This window comes from Cyprinodon tularosa, unplaced genomic scaffold (assembly GCF_016077235.1).
Source record: "Cyprinodon tularosa strain WSP-4 unplaced genomic scaffold, ASM1607723v1 ctg149, whole genome shotgun sequence".
Taxonomy (NCBI): domain Eukaryota; kingdom Metazoa; phylum Chordata; class Actinopteri; order Cyprinodontiformes; family Cyprinodontidae; genus Cyprinodon; species Cyprinodon tularosa.
Window position 1 is genome coordinate 1678050 of NW_024038320.1, and position 24445 is coordinate 1702494.

At 41.2% G+C, this 24445-nt stretch overlaps 1 protein-coding gene across 4 annotated transcripts in view; it reads right to left on the bottom strand.

Moving 5' to 3' along the window:
• tax1bp1a (Tax1 (human T-cell leukemia virus type I) binding protein 1a) overlaps window positions 1-24445 on the bottom strand; it is a 35586-nt gene that overhangs the window by 1973 nt on the left and 9168 nt on the right. The window contains exons 4-17 of one of the 4 annotated variants that reach the window (XM_038279197.1): window positions 21341-21443; window positions 20639-20847; window positions 18590-18745; window positions 13352-13500; window positions 13169-13259; window positions 12894-13079; window positions 12543-12794; window positions 12257-12448; window positions 12101-12173; window positions 9315-9754; window positions 5579-5665; window positions 2492-2672; window positions 2192-2400; window positions 825-907 (exon numbers count right to left, since the gene is read on the bottom strand). In XM_038279197.1, coding sequence (XP_038135125.1) covers window positions 825-907; window positions 2192-2400; window positions 2492-2672; window positions 5579-5665; window positions 9315-9754; window positions 12101-12173; window positions 12257-12448; window positions 12543-12794; window positions 12894-13079; window positions 13169-13259; window positions 13352-13500; window positions 18590-18745; window positions 20639-20847; window positions 21341-21443 — 2411 coding nt within the window. Of the gene's footprint in view, window positions 1-824; window positions 908-2191; window positions 2404-2491; window positions 2673-5578; window positions 5666-9314; window positions 9755-12100; window positions 12174-12256; window positions 12449-12542; window positions 12795-12893; window positions 13080-13168; window positions 13260-13351; window positions 13501-18589; window positions 18746-20638; window positions 20848-21340; window positions 21444-24445 lie in introns of all 4 variants that reach the window. The other 3 variants (XM_038279196.1, XM_038279198.1, XM_038279199.1) reach the window with 3 other exon arrangements.

Sequence of the window (24445 nt, forward strand, 5' to 3'; positions counted from 1 at the left end):
ATGATTTCTTTAGAGCGGAAAGTTGACGGCTTAGAAAGGTGGTATCGATATTGCAAAACATTTAATTCCAATTAAATCTTATTGAAATAAGTGCATTTTTATTGCATTGAGCAGGTAAGTGAGACATTGCCGATAGATTGACCATTTACCTTTTAAATAAGAAAAAAAACGACTGTTGTCTCTTATTTTAAGAGCATAATATCCAATTATCTCATTTTAGGGGTCTATTAGTAGATCATCTTATTTACCTACTCCAATAGGGGTATAAAAAACTTATTATAAGACATTTTAACTCATTTTTGCAGTGTACAACTTTTATATCCAAGTGATTGTTTACCAAAAAAAAAAAAGAATGAATGCATAGAACATTACGAGTGGTGCAGAATAATAGGATTCATTTTATTAACTGTTTTATAAAATTTGACGGGTTCAAAATATAGAAATATTTGCTTCCTGTTAGAGAAACGGGTTCTTCCTATATATCAATTTCTCTGATTCAAACCAAGCGACAAAGAGAAGCAAATCACGGCTGAACATCGGTCAACTATGAAAGAAATGGGTTTCTGCGTGAACTGGGCGGAGCTTCTTCCAGTAGTTGCCTCTCCTCTATAAAAGACGCATGTTAGGATCAAACAAACACTTTGATCACCGTCTCAGGTGAGCATTGGTCATATATATTCCTATTTATTTAGCGCTGGACTTTCCATAAAGGTATCAGACAGAAAAGACGACTCGAAAACAAAAGCCTGCCACACTTTTCAGATGTATGACATGGCAGTAAGGGGATATATTAATGAATCTGTGTTTGTAGATAGAGGTGCTACCTGGAATCAAAGCAGAAGCTGCTCCTCACTTCACTGCGTCTGCTGGTCTGATGGTCGCATGGCTGTTGAGCTCGGTCACACATCTTAGAATAAACAAACAAAAAGTGAGGGGGAAGTTAGCTCACACATGTAAAAGGACCAACATACGGCTTCATTCCTTAAGAGTCAATAACCATGAGGGTAATCTGTCTTCTTTCCTGCAGTAAAAAGTCTTTTTTTCCATTAATCTCTCTCCTAAGTCCTAATGGAGTGACGTTAGTTACAGCCTGATGTAAATGAAGGGATGCAGAAGCCCTCCAGAAACGGAGAGACAGGCAGTAAGGAGGAGAATTACAACAGGAGTACAATGGCTCCTTAAAGGAATAGTACACCCAAACCATGATTAGCCTTCATTTTCTACTCACCTCCATGCTGAACAACACTCTGGAGTACTTTTTTGATATCTCAAATGCATCTGGAGATCTGGGAGGCTTCTTGCTGTCTGCTGACATTCAAATAATGGAGGTCCATGGCGCCCGAGACAGAAAGGTCCATAAAAGTCCAGAAAAAACGTGTCAATATTCCTCCATACTGCTCGTCCAATGTATTCCAAGTGTCCTGAGTGGGTAGCGTCCATAATTTACTCGAAACAAAGTCATTTAGAATGTTTTTAGAGCATAAACAGTAGTGTATAGGATTTCCTAATAGCGCCCCCATGCGCGCTCACGATTCTACGGAAGCCGGCAGACCAAACCGGAAGAAAGTGCGCATTCAGCGTCTGGTCTGCCGATAATGCAAGCGTAGAAGAAGAAATGTGCTGTTTACCTGTGCAAAGAAAGAAACAACGAAAGAAAAATGTCTGAGGACTTCAGTGTTGAGGAAGAGCATGAGTTCTTTGCCGAGCTGAATGCGCTGGTTTGGTCTGCCGGCTTCCGTAGAATCGCGAGCGCGCATGGGGGCGCTATTAGGAAATCCTATACACTACTGTTTATGCTCTAAAAACATTCTAAATGACTTCGTTTCGAGTAAATTCTGGACGCTACCCACTCAGGACACTTGGATTACATTGGACGAGCAGTATGGAGGAATATTGACACGTTTTTTGTGGACTTTTATGGACCTTTCTGCCTCGGGCGCCATAGACCTCCATTATTTGAATGTCAGCAGACAGCAAGAAGCCTCCCAGATCTCCAGATGCATTTGAGATATCAAAAAAGTACTCCAGAGTGTTGTTCAGCATGGGGGTGAGTAGAAAATGAAGGCTAATCATGTTTTGGGTGTACTATTCCTTTAAAGGAGCAAAGGCTGAACGTTCACTCATTCGCTTCCTGCCACTTAAAAAAAAAAAGGCTGTGAATGATTTTGTCTTAGAAACACAAACATCTTACTTTTGGCGCCTCCTCTGCTGGAACCTCCATGTTCTCTGGAGGAGTGGTGCAGCGGGAAGGCTGGATGCAAACCACCTCCTGATCCCAACCTGGAGCTCCAGGACTCGGGCTGGGGGGAGACACTGGGGGTGCGCAGGGAGCGGCGCAGAGCGGTGCTTCGGGTGGAGGACGTGAAAGGTGCTCTGGAGACAAGGCGACATCCACCCGGTCTGCTGAGGCATTCAGGAGCACATGGAGGAGTTACAGCACGGGCAGCAGGGGGGAGAGGGAGAACAGTCCCAGAATGAACATCTGTCCAACCTTTTGGTGTCTCGGAGGAGTAAGGATTGCCGTACTGCAGCTCCGCAGGCCTCTGTGGGACCAGTGGCGGTGGGGAGGGGTCCTGGGGGTAGGGCAGGGGGTAGCGGAGCACCATGGTCTGCTTGGCCTCCGACCCGCACGCCTCCAGCTCCCTCTGCCTGGATTTATAACGCAGGAGCTCCTTGATATTGATAGAAAAGAGGGTCAGACAACAACAAACACCAACGCATCCTGCCTGGATGTTTACTGCAGATGAAGAGCCCCTCCTAAGCATAATGCCACCACCACCGTGCAGTACAATTCTTTTAACTGAACATTTTGCATTCTTCCATTCAACAGACATTCCACAAGACATCTAGTCTGATATAGAGATTAAAACACAAATAGTAAGGCTACATCAAATATCTCAGTGACCTCTGAAATGATTTAGAGCTGTGTGTCATTACATGGTCTCACATATTTAGTTATGACTGTTTTTTTTTCTTTTTCCAATCATATGGATTTATATATAAGGCATCATCTGTCTCCCAGCTCTATTAGCATCAGCTTTATTAGTAATTCAGTTGACATCCCTACAGCACATTTCCAGCATGAAAAAAAGCACAAAAAAAAGAAAAAAAAAATACTTTGACTTTTGAGTTCCAGTGTTTTTGCCCTTTGTGGTCATACCTGAAGCAGGAGCATTAGTACCCTACTCATTACTGTAATGGGTGTCACAGTCTGGCTCCTTTCCTCCGCTCCAGCTTTTTGCTTCCTTCCTCCTTTTCTTGGCTTTTAAAGGATCCCTCCCTGACCTTCTCTCCTGATGACTTCATTAGCGCGCTGCTATCAAGTTTAACATTTAAACCAGGGTTGGGAAGGTGAAACAGACACGTAATGTGGCATTTGCACTGTCTAATGGCACTGTACCGGTTGGCGGAAGAGGCAGGATTAGCTGTATAAATTAGTTGGAAGGGTGGAGGGTTGTTGAATGAGGAAAAACTCAGATGTAGAATTGAAAAGAGATAATTGTGCTAGAGAGCACATATTCTATTTTAGAGTTTATTTGTTTGGCTTTTATGGAAGAATGCCAAGAATAAAGAGGCCAGGAGCAAAGCAAGCATGTTGTAGGTGGTGTTCTGATCCAACAGTCAAACTTTAACTGTTTGCACGCTAAAAAATGCATGATGGTGGCGGCATCATGCTATAAGCAGGCTTTATCTGTAGCAGAGATAGGAAAATGGAAAAAGACTTAAGGCTCTGCTTCTTCACTAATCTGTAGCTTGATATTGATGATATTTGTGATGATATCCGTGTGTAAATGATGTCGGCCACTTCATTAGATGTCAGCCATTATTAAAAAGGTGAAAAATTAACATATTTATAAATGTACTTTATATCATTTATTAAAAAAATAAGCAGAAAAAAGACAGAAATAACAGTTTCATGTGAAGTGAATTGGATTAGATATCCTATTCAGCTAATTAGGCAATAATCTGAGCCGATATCCGATTCAGGTATCGGATATCTGGGCCAATATCCGATTCAGGTATCGGATATCTGAGCTGATATCTGATGCAGGGATAGGATATCTGAGCCGATATCCGATTCAGGTATGGGATATCTGAGCCAATATCCGTTTCAGGTATCGGCTATCTGAGCCAATATCCGATTCAGGTATCGGATATCTGAGCTGATATCTGATGCAGGGATAGGATTTCTGAGCCGATATCCGATTAAGGTATCGGATACCTGAGCCGATATCCGATTCAGGTATCGGATATCTGAGCAGATATCCGATCAAGGTATTGGATATCTGAACCGATATCCGATCCAGGTATAAGATATCTGAGCCGATATCTGATTCAGGGATAGGATATCTGAGCCGATATCCGATCCAGGTATCGGATATCTGAACCGATATCCGATCCAGGTATAAGATATCTGAGCGGATATCTGATTCAGGGATAGGATATCTGAGCCGATATCCGATCCAGGTATCGGATATCTGAACCGATATCCGATCCAGGTATAAGATATCTGAGCCGATATCTGATCCAATTATAGGATATCTGAGCCGATATCCGATCCAGGTATCGGATATCTGAGCCGATATCCGATCCAGGTATCGGACATCTGAGCCGATATCCGATCCAGGTATCGGATATCTGAGCCGATATCCGATCCAGGTATTGGATATCTGAGCCAATATCCGATCCAGGTATGGGGTATATGATCCGATATCCGATCCAAGTATCTGATATCTGAGCCGATATCCGATCCCGGTATCGTACATCTGAGCCAATATCCGATCCAGGTATGGGGTATAGGATCCAATATCCGATCCAGGTATCTGATATCTGAGCCGATATCCGATCCCGGTATCGGATACCTAAACCGATATCAGATCCAGGTATCAGATTTCTAAGCCGATAACCAATCCAGGTATCGGGTATATGATTCGATACCCGATCCAGGTATCTGATATCTACGCCGATATCCGATCCAGGTATCGGATATCTAAACCGATATCAGATCCAGGTATCAGATTTCTAAGCCGATAACCAATCCAGGTATCGGGTATATGATTCGATACCCGATCCAGGTATCTGATATCTACGCCGATATCCGATCCAGGTATCGGATATCTAAACCGATATCAGATCCAGGTATCGGATATCTGAACCGATATCTGATCCAGGTAACTGATATCTGAAAAGATATCCGATCCAGATATCGGATCGGTGCATCTTTAATTTTAAAAGAAATAATTATGTACCTGAAAAATTCCAAGTACAAAGCAACACAAGCTGCTTCTCAGAGCTAGACATGTTTTTTCTAGCTCTGGGAAGTAGTTTGTGTTGCTTTTCATTCTCTGGATGTGGAAGCTGTAGAATATCTCTAAGACTCTAAGCTGTAGCTGTAGAGAAAAGCGCTTCTGATTCTGGAGGATTGAATTTCAATGCAGAACACTACCTCTGGATTAAGCCTGTAGATGCGTTTGTGAGTCAGAGAAAAACCCAATAACATTCATTGCAGTTGTAGCTGTGAGGTGACAAAATAGGTCAAAGCTACATAGAACTGTCGTGGCTGTGCTTTTTTTTTTACCTCCTGCAGCTGCTCTTTGTCTTTAAGAGCCTGGGCGAGGTTTTGTTTCAGCTCGGACACCTCCATGGCTCGCTCTGCCATCTGCACCTAATGACAGGACATATGTGGAGATCCCGTAGCAGTAATGACCCCATTCAATCATGTCTTATCAGACTTTCTTTGATAAGCGGAATAAAACTCCTGGCAGGGTGAGAATAATCTCGTTACCTGTCCAACCAGATCATCCTCTCTCCTTCCAGTAAGTGTCAGCCGTGAGGAAAAAACCTCAGCGTGCGTTCTCCCAGGTGAGTAAGAGAGCAAAATATTTGCCTTGTGTTTGCAGTGTTATCCAATGTGTAGGGCTTACTGTAAAACACTGAGCTCCCAGCCATAAGAAAGCAGATCTGGGTTTAAGGGAAGATGGAACGGGTCAGGGGCATCATAAATCCCTCACTTTCTAACAGAACCGACCCTGTGGGATGGTTTATATCGCCTCCTATTTCACCCTATTTTAAAGTTCTCAGATCATACCCCCCCCCCTTACCTCTGTCTGTCTGTCCTGATCTCATCATCCTTTCATTCTGTCTGCTTCTTCTTCTCCTCCCTTTAAATTCCCTTTCATCTCCTTTTGTCCTTTCTTGTTCAGCCCTCCTTTCTTGAATTTACAACCGACGCCCCCCCATCATGTGTCTCCCTGTGTATCCCTCTACCCCTGCCTCCAGCCCTCTAGCTGACTCATGTAAACAGCCGTAAAGCACCGGGTTCTGCGCCTTTTCCCTCCCTCCCTCACTCACTCTTTCTGTCCAGGCTGTGGGGGCCATTAAGGGCAGCTTGGGGCCCCCAGGGCGATCCCCTAAGCACAGGGGGCTATATCAAAGTGAAGGGAGCACTGCATTTACAGCCTAGATAAACACACACTCACTCACCTAGAATAAATGCCAGTCAGACGTTTCAATGTTGTGGAAAACGTCGGCATATTTCTATACATTCTACCTAAAATAAAAAAGTGCCTTTAAAATGCAAAAAGGATCAGCAAGGAACAGTTCAAAGTTCCTTTAGATGTAAAATATTTTTATTCTTCTATGGATGAAGTAGATTTAACTGCACGTGTGAAAGACGTCAAGATAAATTCAGCTTTTACTGCTGTGACATTAAAAAATAAATAAATGTATGCAGTAGGAGGAACTGCAATGGACTATCGCAGCCCTAATATGGTGTTTCAAATATATAATTCACTGTTTAAAATATTTGATACTTCTTTTAGGGTGCCACTGTGCAACTGGCAAACAGGACTATAGATGAAAACAATATGCAGTCTTGGTAAATAAATGAATACGTACATCCAGAAAGGGTCCTAGGAATTTCGGATTATTAAATGTTGCCAATCTCGCCGAAATATAATTACGCTAGACAATGACCCATGTTTATCTTCCCACCCATGGTGAACAGGATGGTAGGGATGGATGTTCTTCCCCATCTCAGCTGAAAACATCTGGAAATTAAAACTTGGAGGACTGAGGGTGTGGCTAAAACATTCCAGCGCGGTCATCAGAAATGATGCATCCTATTTTTCTTTTTAGACATTGCCAGATAAAAAATAAATAAAACACTTTAACTACGTTGTAATAATATGTTGATAATGAAGCACTATTGCTCATAAAATACAGACGGAGTCTATGAGCCACTTTCAATGCTCTAAACTTTCTGTCTGCGTAAGATTACAATTTATATCAACATCTGTTGTCGTGTCTCCCGGTTATTTAATACATATAAGTTATGAAGTGTTATTTAAAGAGTTTGTGTGAGTGATCTCTTTTCAGGGAAAAGAACTGGAGACAGAAATCTCTGAGGTGTAGACACACAGAAAGCCCATCTTTAACAGGAGGCACTACTTTTTTTGCAGTTATAGCAGGCATTAAAACATTAAAGGTGTTTTGTGACATAATAAGACCCGACAATATCAAAAAGGAAACCAAAAAACAAAAACAAAAAACAGAAAGGATCTAAAAAAAATATATTGTTTTTTATTTTCAAAATGTTTAAAACTCTGTCTGATTTCCTTTATGGTTCTAAAATTGCACGTCTACAATGATGACTGCCTCAAGTTTTTTTTTTTACTCTAGAAGTGCATTTAAAAGGGTGCAGAAAAAAAAGGCATACTTAAAACTCATTTAAAAAGCATGCTTATGCACAAAGCAAGGCCTGAAAGTTGCATACGAGCATTTCTGCACAAATGTTTTGTTAGAAAAAACAAAGTCGGTGTATAAATGTGCAGCTCATCATGCCACCTCTGACCCTTCCAAAGGGAAACTGTTGAAACAGATGGTGGGAAGGGAACTGAAGTCAGATAGCAGCATAATTCCCCTTCATATGAAAGTGGAATCATAGAAGGACTTTATAAACCTGAAACTGCTACAAAAATGTGGATACTGCCCAAACAACCAGGCACCATTGTGCCTGATGGATGCAATAACCAGGACTTAGTGGCTCATGATCATCATCATGAGTTTATGAGTGGATTACGCTCCGTGAAGCATTAGTCTTGGATCTATGTGCTGAACTGGGTTCAGGACCGGAGATACCGACTCGCCGGGTTTATGTCATCGCTGCTCATCACAGGAGGAGCTCAGTGAACACAGCTCCAAAGTAGGAAAACGGGAAAGGTAGCTGGGCGCACAGTTCTGAAGAATAACAAATAAATATAAACAAGCAATCCATGGGAACTATTAAATGCCTTTTCAGTTTTTTTTTTTATCATTTACAGCTATTAACCCCTCTGAGAAGCAGCCCCTCCCAGCATGAATCCCCCTAAATCTGTTCAACAGAATCAGCAAAGAATAAACATTCTTCCTGAAACAACTTGTAGGGAGAAAATATTTTGTATTAAATTCTCCAGAAATCTAAGATATTACAGCCAGTAATAAATGCAATGCTAACTGGATGTTCTTGTAAATATGATCACTCCATATCAGACTCTGATCCTAATAATGCTTCCTTTTAATAGTCACCACTCCACTGTGGCTGAAAACAACCGACTCACCAACACATGTATTTCTTTTGCAGTTAAAATGCCTCCCTAGGGTTGCCATTGGTAACCATGAAATAACACTAATCAATTTGCTCAGGGCGGAACATGAGCTGGAGTCTTGTGCACACTGAGGTACAGCTATGAGCTATAGCTATAATTTCTTGATTTTATTCCATATTCAGACGTTTGGAATATGTATGGATCTTATGCCATGTTTTATAAGCGGATACAGAAATCACTTTATTGACTTTTCAGCCTCTTTAAGACAATTTAGCAGCAGCTATGTTGAAATATTAGCTCCTTATTAGGGTTTTATCCAACTGCTTCTGTGTTGTTCTATCTCTGGAAGAGGGATTGCTGCAGTTAACATACGGACCAAGTCGATGGTTTCCTTATCTAGATAACTTTTTACCAATTTACTATGGATAAACCCCAGATTGAACTGTATCCCTGGATAATGAACTGAACCCGTTTCATTTTTGAACTTTTTTTGGATTTGATGTTTTTTTCAAATAGCAGGAATTAAACTGAAGTAAATGAGTTGAGCTATCTAAAGGGTAAATCATGCATTCCACTTGCTGAAGACAAAACAGAGATCAGAAAAGCTGCATCTGTGTTTTTCTCTTTCATCATTTGATGCATTTCATGGCTGCAGTTGGACATTATTTTTCTCTTAAATCAAAGAGGAAAGTTAAGAGGAGAATCAGAGAGCTGCTGTTATTGTCTTACTCTGAATCGCCCCTCCTCGTCAGCCAGCCGCTGTTTGAGGGTATCGTTGATGACGCACTGCTCCCTCCACTTCTCCTCCATCACGGCCAGCTCCGCCTCCACCGAGCGTGTCTGCTCCTTCTCCGCCGTCTCCACCTCGACGTTTTCCCTCGCTTCCTCCTCCACCTCGCTGTTCTCCTCGTTGCTCACCTCCACCCAGCTCGCCATCTTCAGGCTCTCCTCAGGCAGGTTCTCCTTCTTCTTGCTACCATTTCTCCCCTCCTCCTCCTGCGTTTCCTCCCTCCCTGACTCCACCATAGCCTCTTTCAGAGGCGGCTCCATCGGGGTTTCCTCCGCCTCTATTTCGCTGTTAGCTTCGGTGTGTGTGGATTGCTGGTTTCTAACTTCTGGGGGGATTGTCATGTCTGCAGCTTCTTGTAGAACGGTAGAAGTGGAACTTCCTGCATAAGCGAGGGGTTTAAGAAAATTCTGTTGTTGATTTACTGTAATAATTCTTCCAACATATTAGATTTAAGACAATCAAAAATTCACAATATTTGTTTGGAAGGTCTAGATTTTAAATGTGTGCAAAAAGTTCATTTCTACAGTGGAAGAAACAAATTCAGGCCCATTACAGTTGAGATTCATTGTTTTGTCACAAAAACCTAAAACTTCAATGTTCTACCGCCTTTTAATACAGCGTCTATTTTGCATTCAATGAACCATTACGGCTGTCTTATTACTGCATGTGAAGAGCAGAGATGTTTAAATTGTAAATGTAACTCCCTTTATTGTCCTAAACTGGGGAAATTCAATCTCTGCACATCCCCTTGGGGAACAGTGGGCTGCCATTGTGCAGCGCCCGGGTACCAGGGGTTAAAGGGACACTATGCAACATTTTTCAGTTAATTAATGTGTTCCATAACGTTTTGGATGATTAAATGAGTCATTTCAGGTTGAACAAAGGTATTCTCGGCCGCCCTGGTGGTCTGTGGGGGAAATACTGCACTTGCAACTGCAGGAGCACCGACCCGCACCCACAGGCTCAGAAGTCTCGTGAGAGTCAGTCTTGCTTTACGGCGAGAACTGCTACACCCCCCAGTTAAAAGCATTCTGGTTGCTAGCACAGTGGCGATCTTTGTGCAGTTATGCTACGTTCACGCAGCAAAAGCAGCAAAATCCCGTCTGCTGCTTCCTTTTTGCTGCTTGTACCAGTTAGTACTGACTCTTGGCTGAAGCAGCTTTGCTGCTCCGGCTGTGTCTGAGGCGCGTTGGGCGGAGCTTCACTATCCTTTCTCTGCCTTGCAGCTATATTTGCTGTGATCAGTGGGAATAAAGTAGTTTTAATATGTGTTTAAGTGAGAAAATACACCTGAAAACGTAATCAGTGCAGTCAGTTCATTCAGATTATTATCCTGCCTTCAATATTTTTTCTGTCGGAGCCGCTCAGACCCCCACATACCAGCGGGGCGCCGACAGTATGGATCCCTTCATCAGCAGCGGTTCACCGCGGCAGCTGGTAGGTGTTTTTCATCTAAATAATCCAAACTGCATATTCTGCCGGCAGATTTCTACATTTTAAGTTAATTTAGGCGTCAATAAACTGTTTAAGAGGAGAGATCATCAGCGCTGTGTCTCTCTCCCTGCGTTAAACGCACCCGACGCGCTGCTTCAGCTGCTCAGACGTGCTGCGCCTGCAGCTCAAAACGCGCCGCGGGACCTTTTGTTGCGCCTTGACGCGCGTCAACCATTGACTTTGCATGTAAACTCGCTGCTTCTGTCGCGCCAGCTACGTCCAGTGTGAACGCAGCGTTAGTCATTCGCTGCTAAGCTCAAAACAACCGCGCCTGGCTTGACGGAGAAACCAGGAGAACAGCTGTGCATATTTACGACAGTGCACTTTTACTTTCGCCCTCTGGAGGGAGCCTCGCTGGAAAATCAACACCGGTTGCATAGTGTACCTTTAAGGGTTTTGCTCAGGAACCCAGAGTGGAGGCTGTGTGGATCCAAGTGGGTACTTTGAACCTTCTCAGAGCACAAGCGCACTGCTCTAACCACTAGGCCAACTACTGCTGCCAATTTTTCCAATTCAATTCAAAAATACTTAATTAAACCCAAAGGGAAATAACTAATATTTTTGCAGCTTATATTGCATTTTTTTTCTTCCATTTAAATGATCTGAATGATAACAAATGTTACACAAGTCTCAAATTAAACAAACAAGAAACCTTTCTCAACAAATCAAACTAAATATAACAGTGGACGGTGAATGGACGGAGCTACAACGCGTGTAAATTCCCATGACCTCAGGGCAAGGCTGATGAATCTGCCCATGCTGATACAAGGAAAAAAGACCAGTATTGGAGTTAATTTGTATTTCAACCATTTTGTTGCAGCAATATACCTTCAGGTTTCGCAATTAGGTTTTATTCTCTTCAATCAGGATGATTTTAAAAACCATGAAGGACTTGAACACGTCCTTGAAGCAGGACGCTCCAGGCTTCAGAAGCAGAACTGTGATTCTCCCTATAAAATGCTTAATTTCAACAATTTCAACAGAGAATAAATGACCTACAAATATTTTACTTTATTTGAGGGAAGCTGGTTGCACTAGATTGTATTTAAGGGGTCTAAATACATCTAAGTACATGCCCCACCTCTAAGACTTTAGAACATGCGTAAAAATCTATATTCTTTGAACTAGACTGAATAAACTTTCATAAGCTTCCCTGGTCGTGATGCGATTCGTCATTAAAAGGTGTGAGGAGTATGAACATTGTGTGCTTAGTGCCCTTTAGCATCTCTACCTTCAGTCGGAGACTCTGGACTAGAGATGAGCGGCTCCTGAGTCGTCTCAGTGGACACGCTTTTCTTTGATTCCTGCAATCAAACCAAGTGAATTGTTGATTCAGGCTGAGGCGGTGAGTAAAACCTGTTTCTAGTCCTGGATTTTCTGGACGCACCATAATGGCTCCCTGTGACTCTGCAGTGCTGAGCTTGGCCACCTGTCTGCGGAGGCGCTGACACTCCCTGTACTTCTCCTTGTAGTGCTCTGCAGCCATATGGAGGCGAAGCTTCAACTCCTCCACCTCCCGCTGCAGCTCGGCCTCAGCCTCTGACACCACCATGATGCCGTCGCTGTTTGTCCCAACACCCTGGAACGCAACGACTTGATGAGTGACGTAAAGAACGACACAATGGGATTTACTTGGATCTAACAGGAAAACATTCAGGAGACGTGACACTGACCACCTCCCTGTGGGCAGTGCTCCTCATCCGGTCCAGCTGGCTCTCCATGCGCTGACACTCGGCCTGAGCGTCAACCAGACTGGTGCGCAGCTTGTCCGCTTCTATGCGGGCCCGGTACAGTTCGGCCATGGTGTGGTCGCGGGCACTAGTCGAGTCCCGCAACTCAGAGGCGAGCAGGGCGGCTTGCTGCCTGGACGCCTGGAGCTGCTCCTCAGCTTGGCGGAGCTGTTCACGTAAGCGGGCCAGCTCTGCCTGAAAGCGTTAATGAAACATTTAAAAAATTGAAACTTTTGCTCACGTTCTGGTCCCGTTTTTCCTCCTTGATCAAATGTGACGGACAAACATTGTAACCTTGTCATGTTTGTGCGCCTGCAGCTCTCTCTCCAGACTGTCTCTCTGAGCCACGCAGACCCTGAGCCTCTCCAGCTCCTCCTGGAACTGAGCGATGGTCACCTCCCTGTTCAGCTCTACCGCCTTTAGCATCTGAAGCTCTGCGCTCAGCTTGGTGTTCTCCAGCTCCGTGCTGCGTAGGTGAGCCTACACATGTACACAGCAGGAACCTTCAGACTAGACTGAAAACAAAGACCTTGACAGCTGAACAGTTGAAGAGGTTTTTCATTCCTCACCTTATAAAGATCTCTCTCATCCTTCTCGTTTTTCAGCTGGCTCTCCAGACCGTCTCGCTCTGCTGTCAGCTTCTTCAACCGGTCACGCAGGCTGCATCGAACAAGAAAACATCTTTATGCGTAAGATATTTGTAAAACCCATCGTTAGGCTGCTGCGGTTGTTTCCAGTATTAACAGTCTCACCAGTCCAACTCTGTCTCCTTCTGAAGACCCCTCTGGTTGACTCCCAGCAGGTCCTCCTCTAGCTGTCGGACTCTATCTTTGGCCTCCGTCAGCCTCCTCCGAACCTCCTCGCGCTCATCTGAGAGTCCCTGCGACGAGCGCAGCAGCTCCTGTGAGGCAGAGAGGCAGCCAATCAGAGTAGTCGATACAGCAGCTTAAACTTTGCAGGAGATCATTTTCATTTGTAACCAAGTCATTAATCAATCCTTAATTTTGATATTTATTAAGAGACTATGATGCATGATGTATTCTTATACAATTGGTTATTTTGTCATTTCCCCAATATCAGAACATTTGGATTTTGAACATTTGGCTACAAAAAACTAAAAAGTTGGCTTTAAATTTGGCTGCATAATAAAGGGTTATTTTGCAATATTTCTTGCCCTCTGAATTGACTTATATATACATATTTTAAAAATCTATAACACTACCAAGAGGCTTAAAGAGCCGTCACTCAATGATAAATCTCCATTCGTTTTTTTAAACTTTATAGAAATAAACAATCAACAAAAGCAGACAAAACCAAAGATCTGATCTTACAAAATGCAAATTAATGTTAAATGGAAACAAGAAGTTATGTCTTATCACATTAATTAGGGCCTAAATGAGTGATTTATCTTAGTGGATGTAAATTCAGCTGTTTAGAGCTTAATATCTGGTTTAAACCTGACTGAAGCTCCTCTGACAGGAGACGGGGAATCAATGAGTAGACAAAGACAACTTTCTCATTTTATATGTTGTCTTTAAAATTTTACTTTAACTTTAGATCTCTTAATCTTTTGTTTTTAGAGCTTTGGGTTACCTTTACAAGTTCACTGTAAATTATCCAATTATAATCTTTACCCCCAACTCCATGGCTTAGAGCCTCTTTCTTTTATGGTCATTCTCAAACTGCCAGGATCACACACAATCTGCTCGATTTAATGGGCAGAACCAAACCCGTTTGCATGTCTTATCACTGTAGATCGCCCACAACACACCCACTTATTGCACATGCAAGTAGTTTTATTTTGCCAATATTTATTTTGCCAATAATATACATTTATTTTTGCCAATATGCAATTTATGCTCCATATATAGAATCTTTGAAGATCGGGCTCATATTGTTTTAGGTTAAACTATAATCACATATAACCAGTGCTTCTAAGCAAAAACTTTAAACTGAACTCCCCTTTATTTTCATTAAATTATTTAATTTTTTCCACCTCTAAAAGTAATACAGTAAAATGCCTTTATTTAGAAATTTAGAATCGGGCATCTTTTTAGTAGTTCAGAATTATTAAATCCCATTGAAAACCGTTGAGGTGTGTAGTTACAACCTGAAAATAGTCAACATAAAAAAATCGAAATACTTCATTAATCCCAAAGGGAGAGTAAATTTATCCTTAAAAAATATGTACAAATAATATGGGGACATGAAACTTTAAATATAAAAGAAATAAACTCCCAGTACATGTGCTAGGAGCCAACATTTCTCCATGCGGAGTGTTCCGGCTGACAGGTCTTCCTGTTTAAACTTGCAGCTCATCTGCACAGAAGGGCATTAAATCATCGACGGCTAATATTAGAAATGACGGGACAGTAGAGCGTCTGCACACGCCTTTCTCTCAGGAGCACCAGCGGGCCCACTTTCTCTCTCCAACACATAAAGCTCCAGCTGCACATTAAAGGACATTTAGACAGCCGAACCCAGACTTTAACAATCAATCCATCGTAGATAATAGTACGAGCGCACCCATCGACGCACGCTAAGGCCCCGTCTCCCTCTGGGCTGGCTCTGTATAGATGGCTGTATGATTTCTTTCTCTCCTATATTTTTTTTTTTACAGCTGGCATTTGGGAAGCACTTTAGCAGTGCATAAAGACCTTATAAAAAGTGTAGTCGTAAAATTAGCAGCCGCAAAATATGTACTTATGTTTTCATGTAAAACTTAAAGGGATATTTTCCATCGGGAGAGCCGAGAGCTGACAAGAGAGCTTAAAATTTTCGAGAGCTTCAACAAGTCGTATATCCACAGATGGACAGGGCTGTTGAATGAGAAGCAGCTCGGTAATAACAGTGTAAGTCAGTGTATGTGTATTACCGTTTCGATTTATGGCAATTTTGTCCTTCATAAAATAAGAGCAGCAGGCTAACTCAAAGCAGCCTGATCCCACTGTGGAGCTCAGCTCAAAGGATCCACCAGGGGGCGATGTGAGACCAGAGTCCAACTTTTGAGAACTCTTGGCAAGTTTTAATGCTTCTCTTTCTGTTCTGCCAAATCCTCTCTTCTCTAAGGCTATAGCTCATGCCAAGCTAGTCATCATCAACTGAGAAATGCAGCAAACAATAAAACCTGAATGTGACTCATTCTGATGAGAGTGAGAAAATTGACAAATATCCAGGTTCACAGATTCCTTACTTTCAATTCTGACTTAGTTTTTGACAATCTATTCCCACAACGTGACCCTGGAAGAAAAAGGAGGAGGAAAGGAAAATTGTTCGGAAGGCAGTGGCCGCTGAATCGCGTGACTGAGCTGTGTTTGTCCCTCAGGCTGGGCAGGGCTGTTTTTTTTTTTTTTTCATGAAGGCGGTTTTGTGGACTACACTCCTGTCATTCCACACACACAGACTAAAAGTTTTTTTTTTTTTTTTTGCAAGCGGGTGGCATAACGAGTGTGTTTGTGTGTGAGGGCAAATCCGAGGGGCCCCGTGGCGTGCAACCTGAATGCGAGTGTGACGCCTCGGTGCGCGAGCGTTGGACGTCATGTTTTTTCACTCTGCGGTTGCGATGGCATCGTCCCCGACGCCAGATGCCCGGAAAAAAAAAAAAACGTGTCCCAATTCCGTTCTGGCCCACTGAGTCAGGTCATTAAAAGAAGGAGTGAGAGACAAGGGGGAGGCACACAAACACACACACAATCTCTCACAAAGCAGCAGCTTTAAGTGTGTCTGTCAAACATGGACGCAGATTATTCATAAATGTGCAGGACTTTGAAGTTTTCCGGTCTATGATCACTGATGAGGAACCGGCTCCAGGTGTAGGTGGGTTCCTGCTTGAAAAAAAAAAAAAAAAAGCTATGGTTTGGTGACTAAAAGAAACTACTGAAATATTTTCTGCACAATTCAACAAAAAAAAACTGGTGGTGTATGCATTCAAAAGGAGTCCCTTTATAAAGCACATGTTTTGTTTCTACATTCGGCCCTCTGATACACACTTGCAACCAAAATGATTATAAAACGGGATTGATTTGTGAGAGAGCAAAACAAGATGCTACTGAAACCAGGGTTCCTAAAGCATAAGGCAAGTTAAATTCAAGACTTTTTAATGCCACTTGAAATAAAAATTTAAGACCAAATTCACAAGAAACACAAGAAAAACCCGCTTGCAACAACTTAACCCAAAGGTTTATTATAACATAAACCACTGCACTAATTAAAAAAAAACTTCCCATACAGGAAGAAAGCTAAAAACACACAAATGACATATTTTAACAATTATTTAACTGAATTCATTGTTTTAGCAGGGAACAAAACAAATCAGTTTTAAAGCCACAACATAACCAGTCTTAAGTCTTTTTTGCAGCTATTTTTCTTTGTATCATTTTCTTAGTATGTTTGATTTGGTGATAAGTGGAGGCGTTGCAGAGACAAGGGTGGAACAAAACTGAGAAATACCGGCTGTTTCTCGGTAACTCGATATTGACGCTTTGTGTTTCGTGCTTCGCATGTGCGACTCCACTGCCTTAATTCCCATCGTTCCGAGCTTGAATCTCTTCTTGCATAAAATACACTGAGCCTCATATATGTTCCCTGGTTTTAGCCATGGAGAAAACTCTTGGCTGGATAACCAATTTTCGTTACATTTACACTTGCTCATATTTTCCAGACAAAAAGTTAATGGCGATCTCCCAAATGTCCCGGCCGCAACAACGCTTTTATTGGTTCCGCTATCGTGACGGAACCAATAATGGTGAGACATTATTTTTTTAAATAAATAAAAAAATATTGTCAATTTTAATGTTTTATTTAGATTACAAAAAAATTATCCTTTTTATGATTTTTTTTAAAGTTAAGACCTACGAAAGACTGATTTAAGATATTTTAATACCAATTAAGGTCTTAGTTTTATTTTGAAGAATTCAATGCCTTTTAAGACTTTTTAAGGACCCGCGGGAACCCTGGAAACAGTCTGATGGCCTCAAAAGAAGACATTTCCTCACAGCAACAAAGCAGAGATGCCATGTTTCCTATACATAAGAAAAACAAAAGGAACCAAGGGAGTTTCTGATTGTGATCTATTCTCTTTGCAAAAAACAAGGAGTAGTTCTGCAAAAACTGAATTTGTTTGATGTCATGTTTGTTCACACAGGCCTAATGTGAGACTAAAAATCCGCCCCAAAACCTTATAGAATGTGTTATAGTTTGCTGAGACCAAGCATGCCCACCATGAGGCAAGGTGGATGCATAATCATGGTCAATGATTACTCTTCTTCAGATGGAAATTGAGTTTTTAATCAAATGCTTAATCGTTTTAATTAGTAGTCAGGTTTTGCCACAAACCTTCTGCAGTCGTTCAAAGAGCTGGAGGGAAAAGTGTTCCTTCTGTCTCGCATTGCATTGAGTCACATTATTCATACGAGTCGACATTAGGTTTTAAAGAAAAGTTGAGCTACAAGTGCACTAGAGTTTAGCTCTGAATAAGGAAAAATAAATCTACCAGAAAATCTCTTGGTGGAACTGAAAGGTGCTGCGGAAACGAAACTCTGTCGCAATCTGGGAAGTTTGGAGAAGTTCTGCCAGACACGGAGGGCAAATATCAAATTAAGATAACAAACAGAATCAAAGGGCTCTTCACCCTTTAATTAAGGGTTAGTTTAAGTGTTTGTACACTTATACAATCAGGTTTTTCTTTCATATTTCCATCCTAATAGCTTAGTTTGCTATTCATTCGATTTGGACAAGATAAATGTCACATTAAAGTGGATTTCCTTTAGAAATGATTTACGACGATCTCAGTTTTATACAACATAAAAAGCTGGACTTTTAACAGGGGTGTGTACACATCTGAGATCAACCAAAGACACAGAGACCGTCTCGCTCCCTCAGTCTCAACATGACCTAAACAGCTTAGTTCAAATCAGTGGCGATGAACAAATACGGTGGTTTAATTTTGCTCCTTCAGTAACAAATGAAGCGCTCCCCCTGGTCCGTCTAACCTGGTTGTGTGTCCGTAAAAGACAACACGTCTCCCTCTCCTGCTCCCGCTCCTTAACCAGTTGTTTCTGCTCCTCCTGCAACTGTTTCTTCTCCTCCTGCAGAAGGCGCATGGCCTTCAGCAGCTCCCTGCGCTCCTGCTGAGCCTCCTCCACACGCTGTCAGACAAAAGAAGAAAAAACAACCATAATATGGCGCCTGTTTAAGGACCCTCCAAGCTAAGGCCTGTCATTTCGATGCCAAAGAAACTCAGATAGATCCATTAGTGACCTTTATGGGGTGTAGAGATATGATGCAGCTGCAACAATAGGAATGGATTTCAAGTCTGAGATTTCTTTTATTGTTATTTCTAAAATAAAAAATGGTAAATTTACTTTACCTTTTAATCAAATCTAAGCTAAACCCTACCCTTTCAGCAATTAATGTTAAAATTAATTTGATACAAAATAAAAGGTATCTTTCTTGTTTGATCCATCAATTATGAAATAAAAGGCTTATATAATCTCTCCAAAACAAAAAAAAGGATAAAGAATAAATACACAATGAGACTGCCATAATGAAGCAATGACATAATCAAACAATCTGCCATATTTCACCACTTTTCCTTAACTGCTCATGAATCACTGGAAACTTACAGCCAAAAAGCTGCAGGCTCTCCAACCTGCTGCATAGAGGAAGCATTCTTGCACTGACTTAGCGTGGAGTACAACAGATAGAAGTTAAATCACCTAATGTGCCCTTATCAAACGATAAGCAATAAAAAAACAGATGCAATCCAGGTCTGAAATAATTATTTGGATTAATAAAATAATCGTCAACTAATTTAGTAATGGCTTAATTATTAACTGGAGTATAAAGACTCTAAAACATGCTTTTAGTTGACAGTGCAGCCCATTAAGAGCAGCAATTATACCAAAATTGGAAAGAAAATATGCAAATGTTTCACATTTAAGATAAAAAAACGTTTTATTCCGTTGATCTGCTCTTACCAGAACTGCTCAAGTGGAAAAGTTTTAGTTTCACCTGGTTTAATTTTGTAATTTTGAAGAAGCTTTGGCTATCTGATTATTAATCGATTCATTCAGATCAATCGATTTGAAAAATCATCGTTAGCTGCAGACCTAATGCACTATTGTCCGCTTGTACCCAGGGACATCTGTGTAATAAAGTGTAATCAACACACATACCGCTACACCCAATGCAACGTAATATGAAAATCTCTTTTTTCTTAACGTTACCACATTATGTTGATTAATGATGCCTACATTTTAAAACTCCCCCCAAAAAAGTGGATTTTCACTTGTTTAATCTGCTGTGAGAAGGAGCTGTTTTCATTTTATTTACACGTAGACAGCAAGTTTTCCTCACTTGTGAAATCTTCTGCATGTCTTTATTATAGGGAAACTCTTATTGTTACATAGTAAACATAAACTGTAAATAAAGTTTGAATTGACATTTAAAAAACTATGCAGGGTTTTTATATATCTACTTTTCAGGGACGGCCAAATGTAGCACCTAACAAACAAATCCAATCTGTGTTTTACAGAATCTTTGTTTCATGTACAATCATCCAGTTCAGATTAGGTACATTTTAGAAGTAGAGATTATAAAATTCTGTCTAGACAAAAAAAAAAAAAAAAAGGAAACAGCCTTTAATTTTTTTGCAGACAGACATTCTTGGATCAGATACCAACTTCGGCCCTAGCATTTAGTGGACGGTCATTGCCAAGAAGAAACAAGCATCTCTTTCAGGCGCAGCTAAAAGGAAACACTCTAACCTTTCAGAGTCCTTCTTGCCTCCAATGTAAGAAACGCTGCAGTACATCAAAATATAAATATAGTATATTTATAATAGTTAACTTTGTGATATTGAGGTTAAAATCTGATGAAATCCTGCATCTGAAAACCAAACTATCAGAAAAAACACACAGGGAAAAATTATCTAATGAAGTTTTAGGATAAAATGGGACAATGATGTAATGCCATGCGTCTGTTGGTGTCTTTAAGAAGAAGAGGTAAGTGCCAGGAGCAGAAAGACCAAACATAAGCACCGGTCGTGTGTGGTCTACCTCCAGCAGGCCTGTCTTAGTGGTGACAACCAGTATGTCTGAGTTGCTGTCTTCCTCGGTAACGGTCAGCAGCTCCTCAGTGGGCGTGGCTGGCCTGAACTGGAAGGGAGTGCTGGCCCCTCTGATATCACCGGCGTGAGTGACATAACAGAACTGGTAAAACTCCCCGTCAGATTTAGGAACATAGTAACCTATGAAGGGAAAGTGTGTTAATATTGTCTTTAATTTCCACCCTGTATCAACATCAGAGCAAATGAGTGTTTCTGTCTATATTTACAACAACGCCTGCATCTGCTGACACATCAAACAGCCTGTATTTACCCTCGCATCCAGCTGCTGCTTTTCATCCAAGAAAACGGAGGGTGTGAGGAAGGCAGGTCGAGCAGCCGGGCCATTTTTACTGACTCCTAACACACCGCAGCGCGCGTTCATATTTTCACTGGGTAATATCTGACCATTCCAAATCCAGTAAAACCAGTTCGCAGACCCTTAGCGTTACTGTGTGTGTGTGTGAGGTAGTAGAGGTGCGCAGGTCCCAGGCCGTCATTTGCGGTCGTGCTCCCTTATTAAATAAAAGTGCTGGCTTTTATATGCACCGTAAAATGGAGGAGTTACTTTGGAATGCCCTGGCTCTCTATGGCGGTTTACATAATAATCTGAGTGTGTGGGTCTGTGGGTGTGTACCTTGAAACACTACAGTCCTGTGAACAGTACTTCCTGCCTCGTAGTTTTCAGGCATGGGCGACCAGAGGAAGGTGTAATAATCCCTGGCTGAGCTCCAACCCACCTGGGGAAGCAGGGGAAATGAAAATCAAAATTGGAAAAGCTGTGAATGAGGAGTAAAAAAAAATAATACTGCATTGGTGTTTGATCTATTAATGAAAAAGAACACAATTCAGACTCAGCAAGAAGAACAGGAGACTTCTCTCTTTTGCACACATGGTCCAAATCAAAGTCTCACATTTTCCAAGGTTTTCCAGTCAGCTGTGATACCCCAACCCGAAGCTGTGCATAACTTCAAGGCAGAGAGGTGACATGTTTTTGCTTTTTTGTTTTATATAAAAAGTTGAAAAAGTGTGGTTCTAGGTAGAGCAAATTTCTTGAGAAGTCACACATTTGTACCTTTAAGCATCTCACAGGTAGATTTTTATGGGAGTCCCGTTTGGAGTTAGCCAACAACAATGAGACCAAACTCAGACTTTTTCAACAGTGTGCAAAATATTTAATTAAAGCCCAAATTTTAAGTTAGAGCTAGAGCTACAATTAAATGCCTTAAACCAAATGGTCCAGTCAGACACCTGGCCTAAAACTAAACCTTTCAGTGATGCTATCAGTCCTGACCGAGATTGGGATCCTCTCTTTGTTTCCAAACAATAACCACAGTCAGCCCCGTTAAAATGAAGAGAGTTTGTGTTTACAAGGAAACGTTTGCAAATGTTTAGAAAGAGCTTTACAGATATTTTCACAGCTAAATACGGATGTTACAAAAACCAGAAAAACAAGCTGTAGGAAAGGATGATTGAAAGCACAGAGAGAGAGAGAAGAGCAGAACACGACACATGGACAGACAAGCGTTTTTCTGAGACTTCAGGTGGTGGTCTGTGTTTTGGTTAATCATGTACCCACAAACTTATATGTAAAATATGTGACTGTGTGTCTTTATATTTAGACAGAAAGATAGAATAAAGAACAATAAAACAACATTTTCAAATAACTTCTCACAATTCAATCAAAATGTTTGTTTTACGACACAAAAACCAGAGAGGAGAAAGCACTAGTTGGGTTTGAATACAAAACACCTAATGACACGCTAGTAAAATTAAAATGAACCAGCTAATAAACCATTACAGAAGTGGTCAAACCTATAAAAGCATCAAAACTTTCAAACTGTAAATCAAACTAACTCCTAGAAGAACTTTCTCCAAGTGGCAGTTTTAAAAGTGCTGTTTCCTAAAACATAATTGCTGTGTTTCTCCACCCCATCGTGATCACATAACACTTGTGCACATCTCTGCTGCTCAGTGGTAGAAACAGTCAGCCAGGAATCCTGCGCCAAGAACATTCTTCTCCACCTCCATCCGAAGTCTCAGCCATGAGCTCTACGGTGGCCCCCCGCCAGCCGTTGCCTGTGTGGTCATGTATGTTTGCTCAAGACAGACTCAGAAAAAAAGGCATCAATAATATTGCTAATTGCAGAGGTGAGGTTGACTGATGTTTGGTAAGACGCAGAGTGGCATTCCAACAGAGGAGTGATGTTATAAAATAATCACAGGCAAGGCAGCTATCAATCATTCAAGCCCAAGTGAGAGGGGACAACGTGATGACACTTTAATTACACACTCGTGCAACGGGTTATTCCCTGCCGACCGCGCTAACATGCCACAACTGGGGTTTCCTTTTAGTTGTGCTACTGCGTGAGATTAAATCTTATAAACTCATGTATGAGTTCTTAAATCTATCAGCGAGGCAAAAAAACAAAAAAAAAACACATTTTTATTTAAAAGGTTGTTTACGGTGTACACTGCTCATGTTTACCATTTATACACAGCATGTGAGGCTGTTCAGGAACATGTTTGTTGCATCAGAATCTCTAGATCACTGTGCTGCATAGACTCTTTTAGCCACTAGGAGGCATCTGTACCCTATTTAAACATGCTCTGAGTCATCCTCACCAACACAGCTCAGCTCTGCAGCTCAGTCTGTCTCCCTCACAGGTAGCCTGAAGATGGGATGGGAAAAAGGAAGAAAATATTCTTTCCCTGAGTCACGCCTGTGAACGTTTGTTTTTTGGTTTGCCTCTGGGAAGAAACAAACCTTAACACTTAAGACTAGGTGTAGCATTGAGCTTAACTGTAATCAGTAAACATTTAAAAACAAATTAAATCCCTCAACATCATTATTTGAATAGAAATGTGCTGCTATAGCTTGGAATCTTTCATTAAGTGTGAAAAAGTATAAAAACTGGGGCTTTTTGGCAGGAGACAATCACAAAGTAGTGCATAATTGTAAAGGGAAAGTAAAATGGCACACGGTTTTCATAATAAATAATAAAGAAACAAGGGTTGAAACAATTAATCGGATTAATAGATTATTAAAATAAATGTTAACTAATTTAGTAATCGATTAATTGTTAAATGGAGTATAGAGACTCTAAAACATGGCATTAGCTGACAGAGCGACCCACTTGGAGCAGTAATTATATCAAAGTTGTAAAAAATACGTAAACATTTTGCATTTAAAATTACTAAAAAGGTTTTCATCTGTCAATATGCTCTATCCAGAACTCCTCAAGTGGAAACATTTTAGTTTCACCTGGGTTAAATTTAGTAAAAAATCTTCTTTATGGAACCTCTGGTTATCTAATTATTAATAAAAAAAAGAATTGACAGCTTAATCGATTTGCAAAAAATCATTAGTTGCAGACCTAGAAGAAACCAAAATCTAAATAGTGGTTTGTCTAATGCCCCCAAATACAATCCACAGGCTCCAGACATCACCTAATAATCCACTATGATGTGATGGACTCAGAGGTTTGATAGAGAACAAACAACATTGTGAAAGTTATGAAGTTTAAAGCAAGACTGGCTTATAAAACATCATCGAAATCCATCTCACAGGGCCTTATTAAAACAATAAAAAGCAATTATTTACCTATAAACCCACCAAGGTACTGCCATGATCAGAGAAGCTTTGGTAGCAGCTGCAGAATCCCACAGCTGAGGTTGGAAAATTCAGGAACACAACTATTAGGCTAGGTTCACTCTGCAGGCCTTGATGCTCAATTCTGAT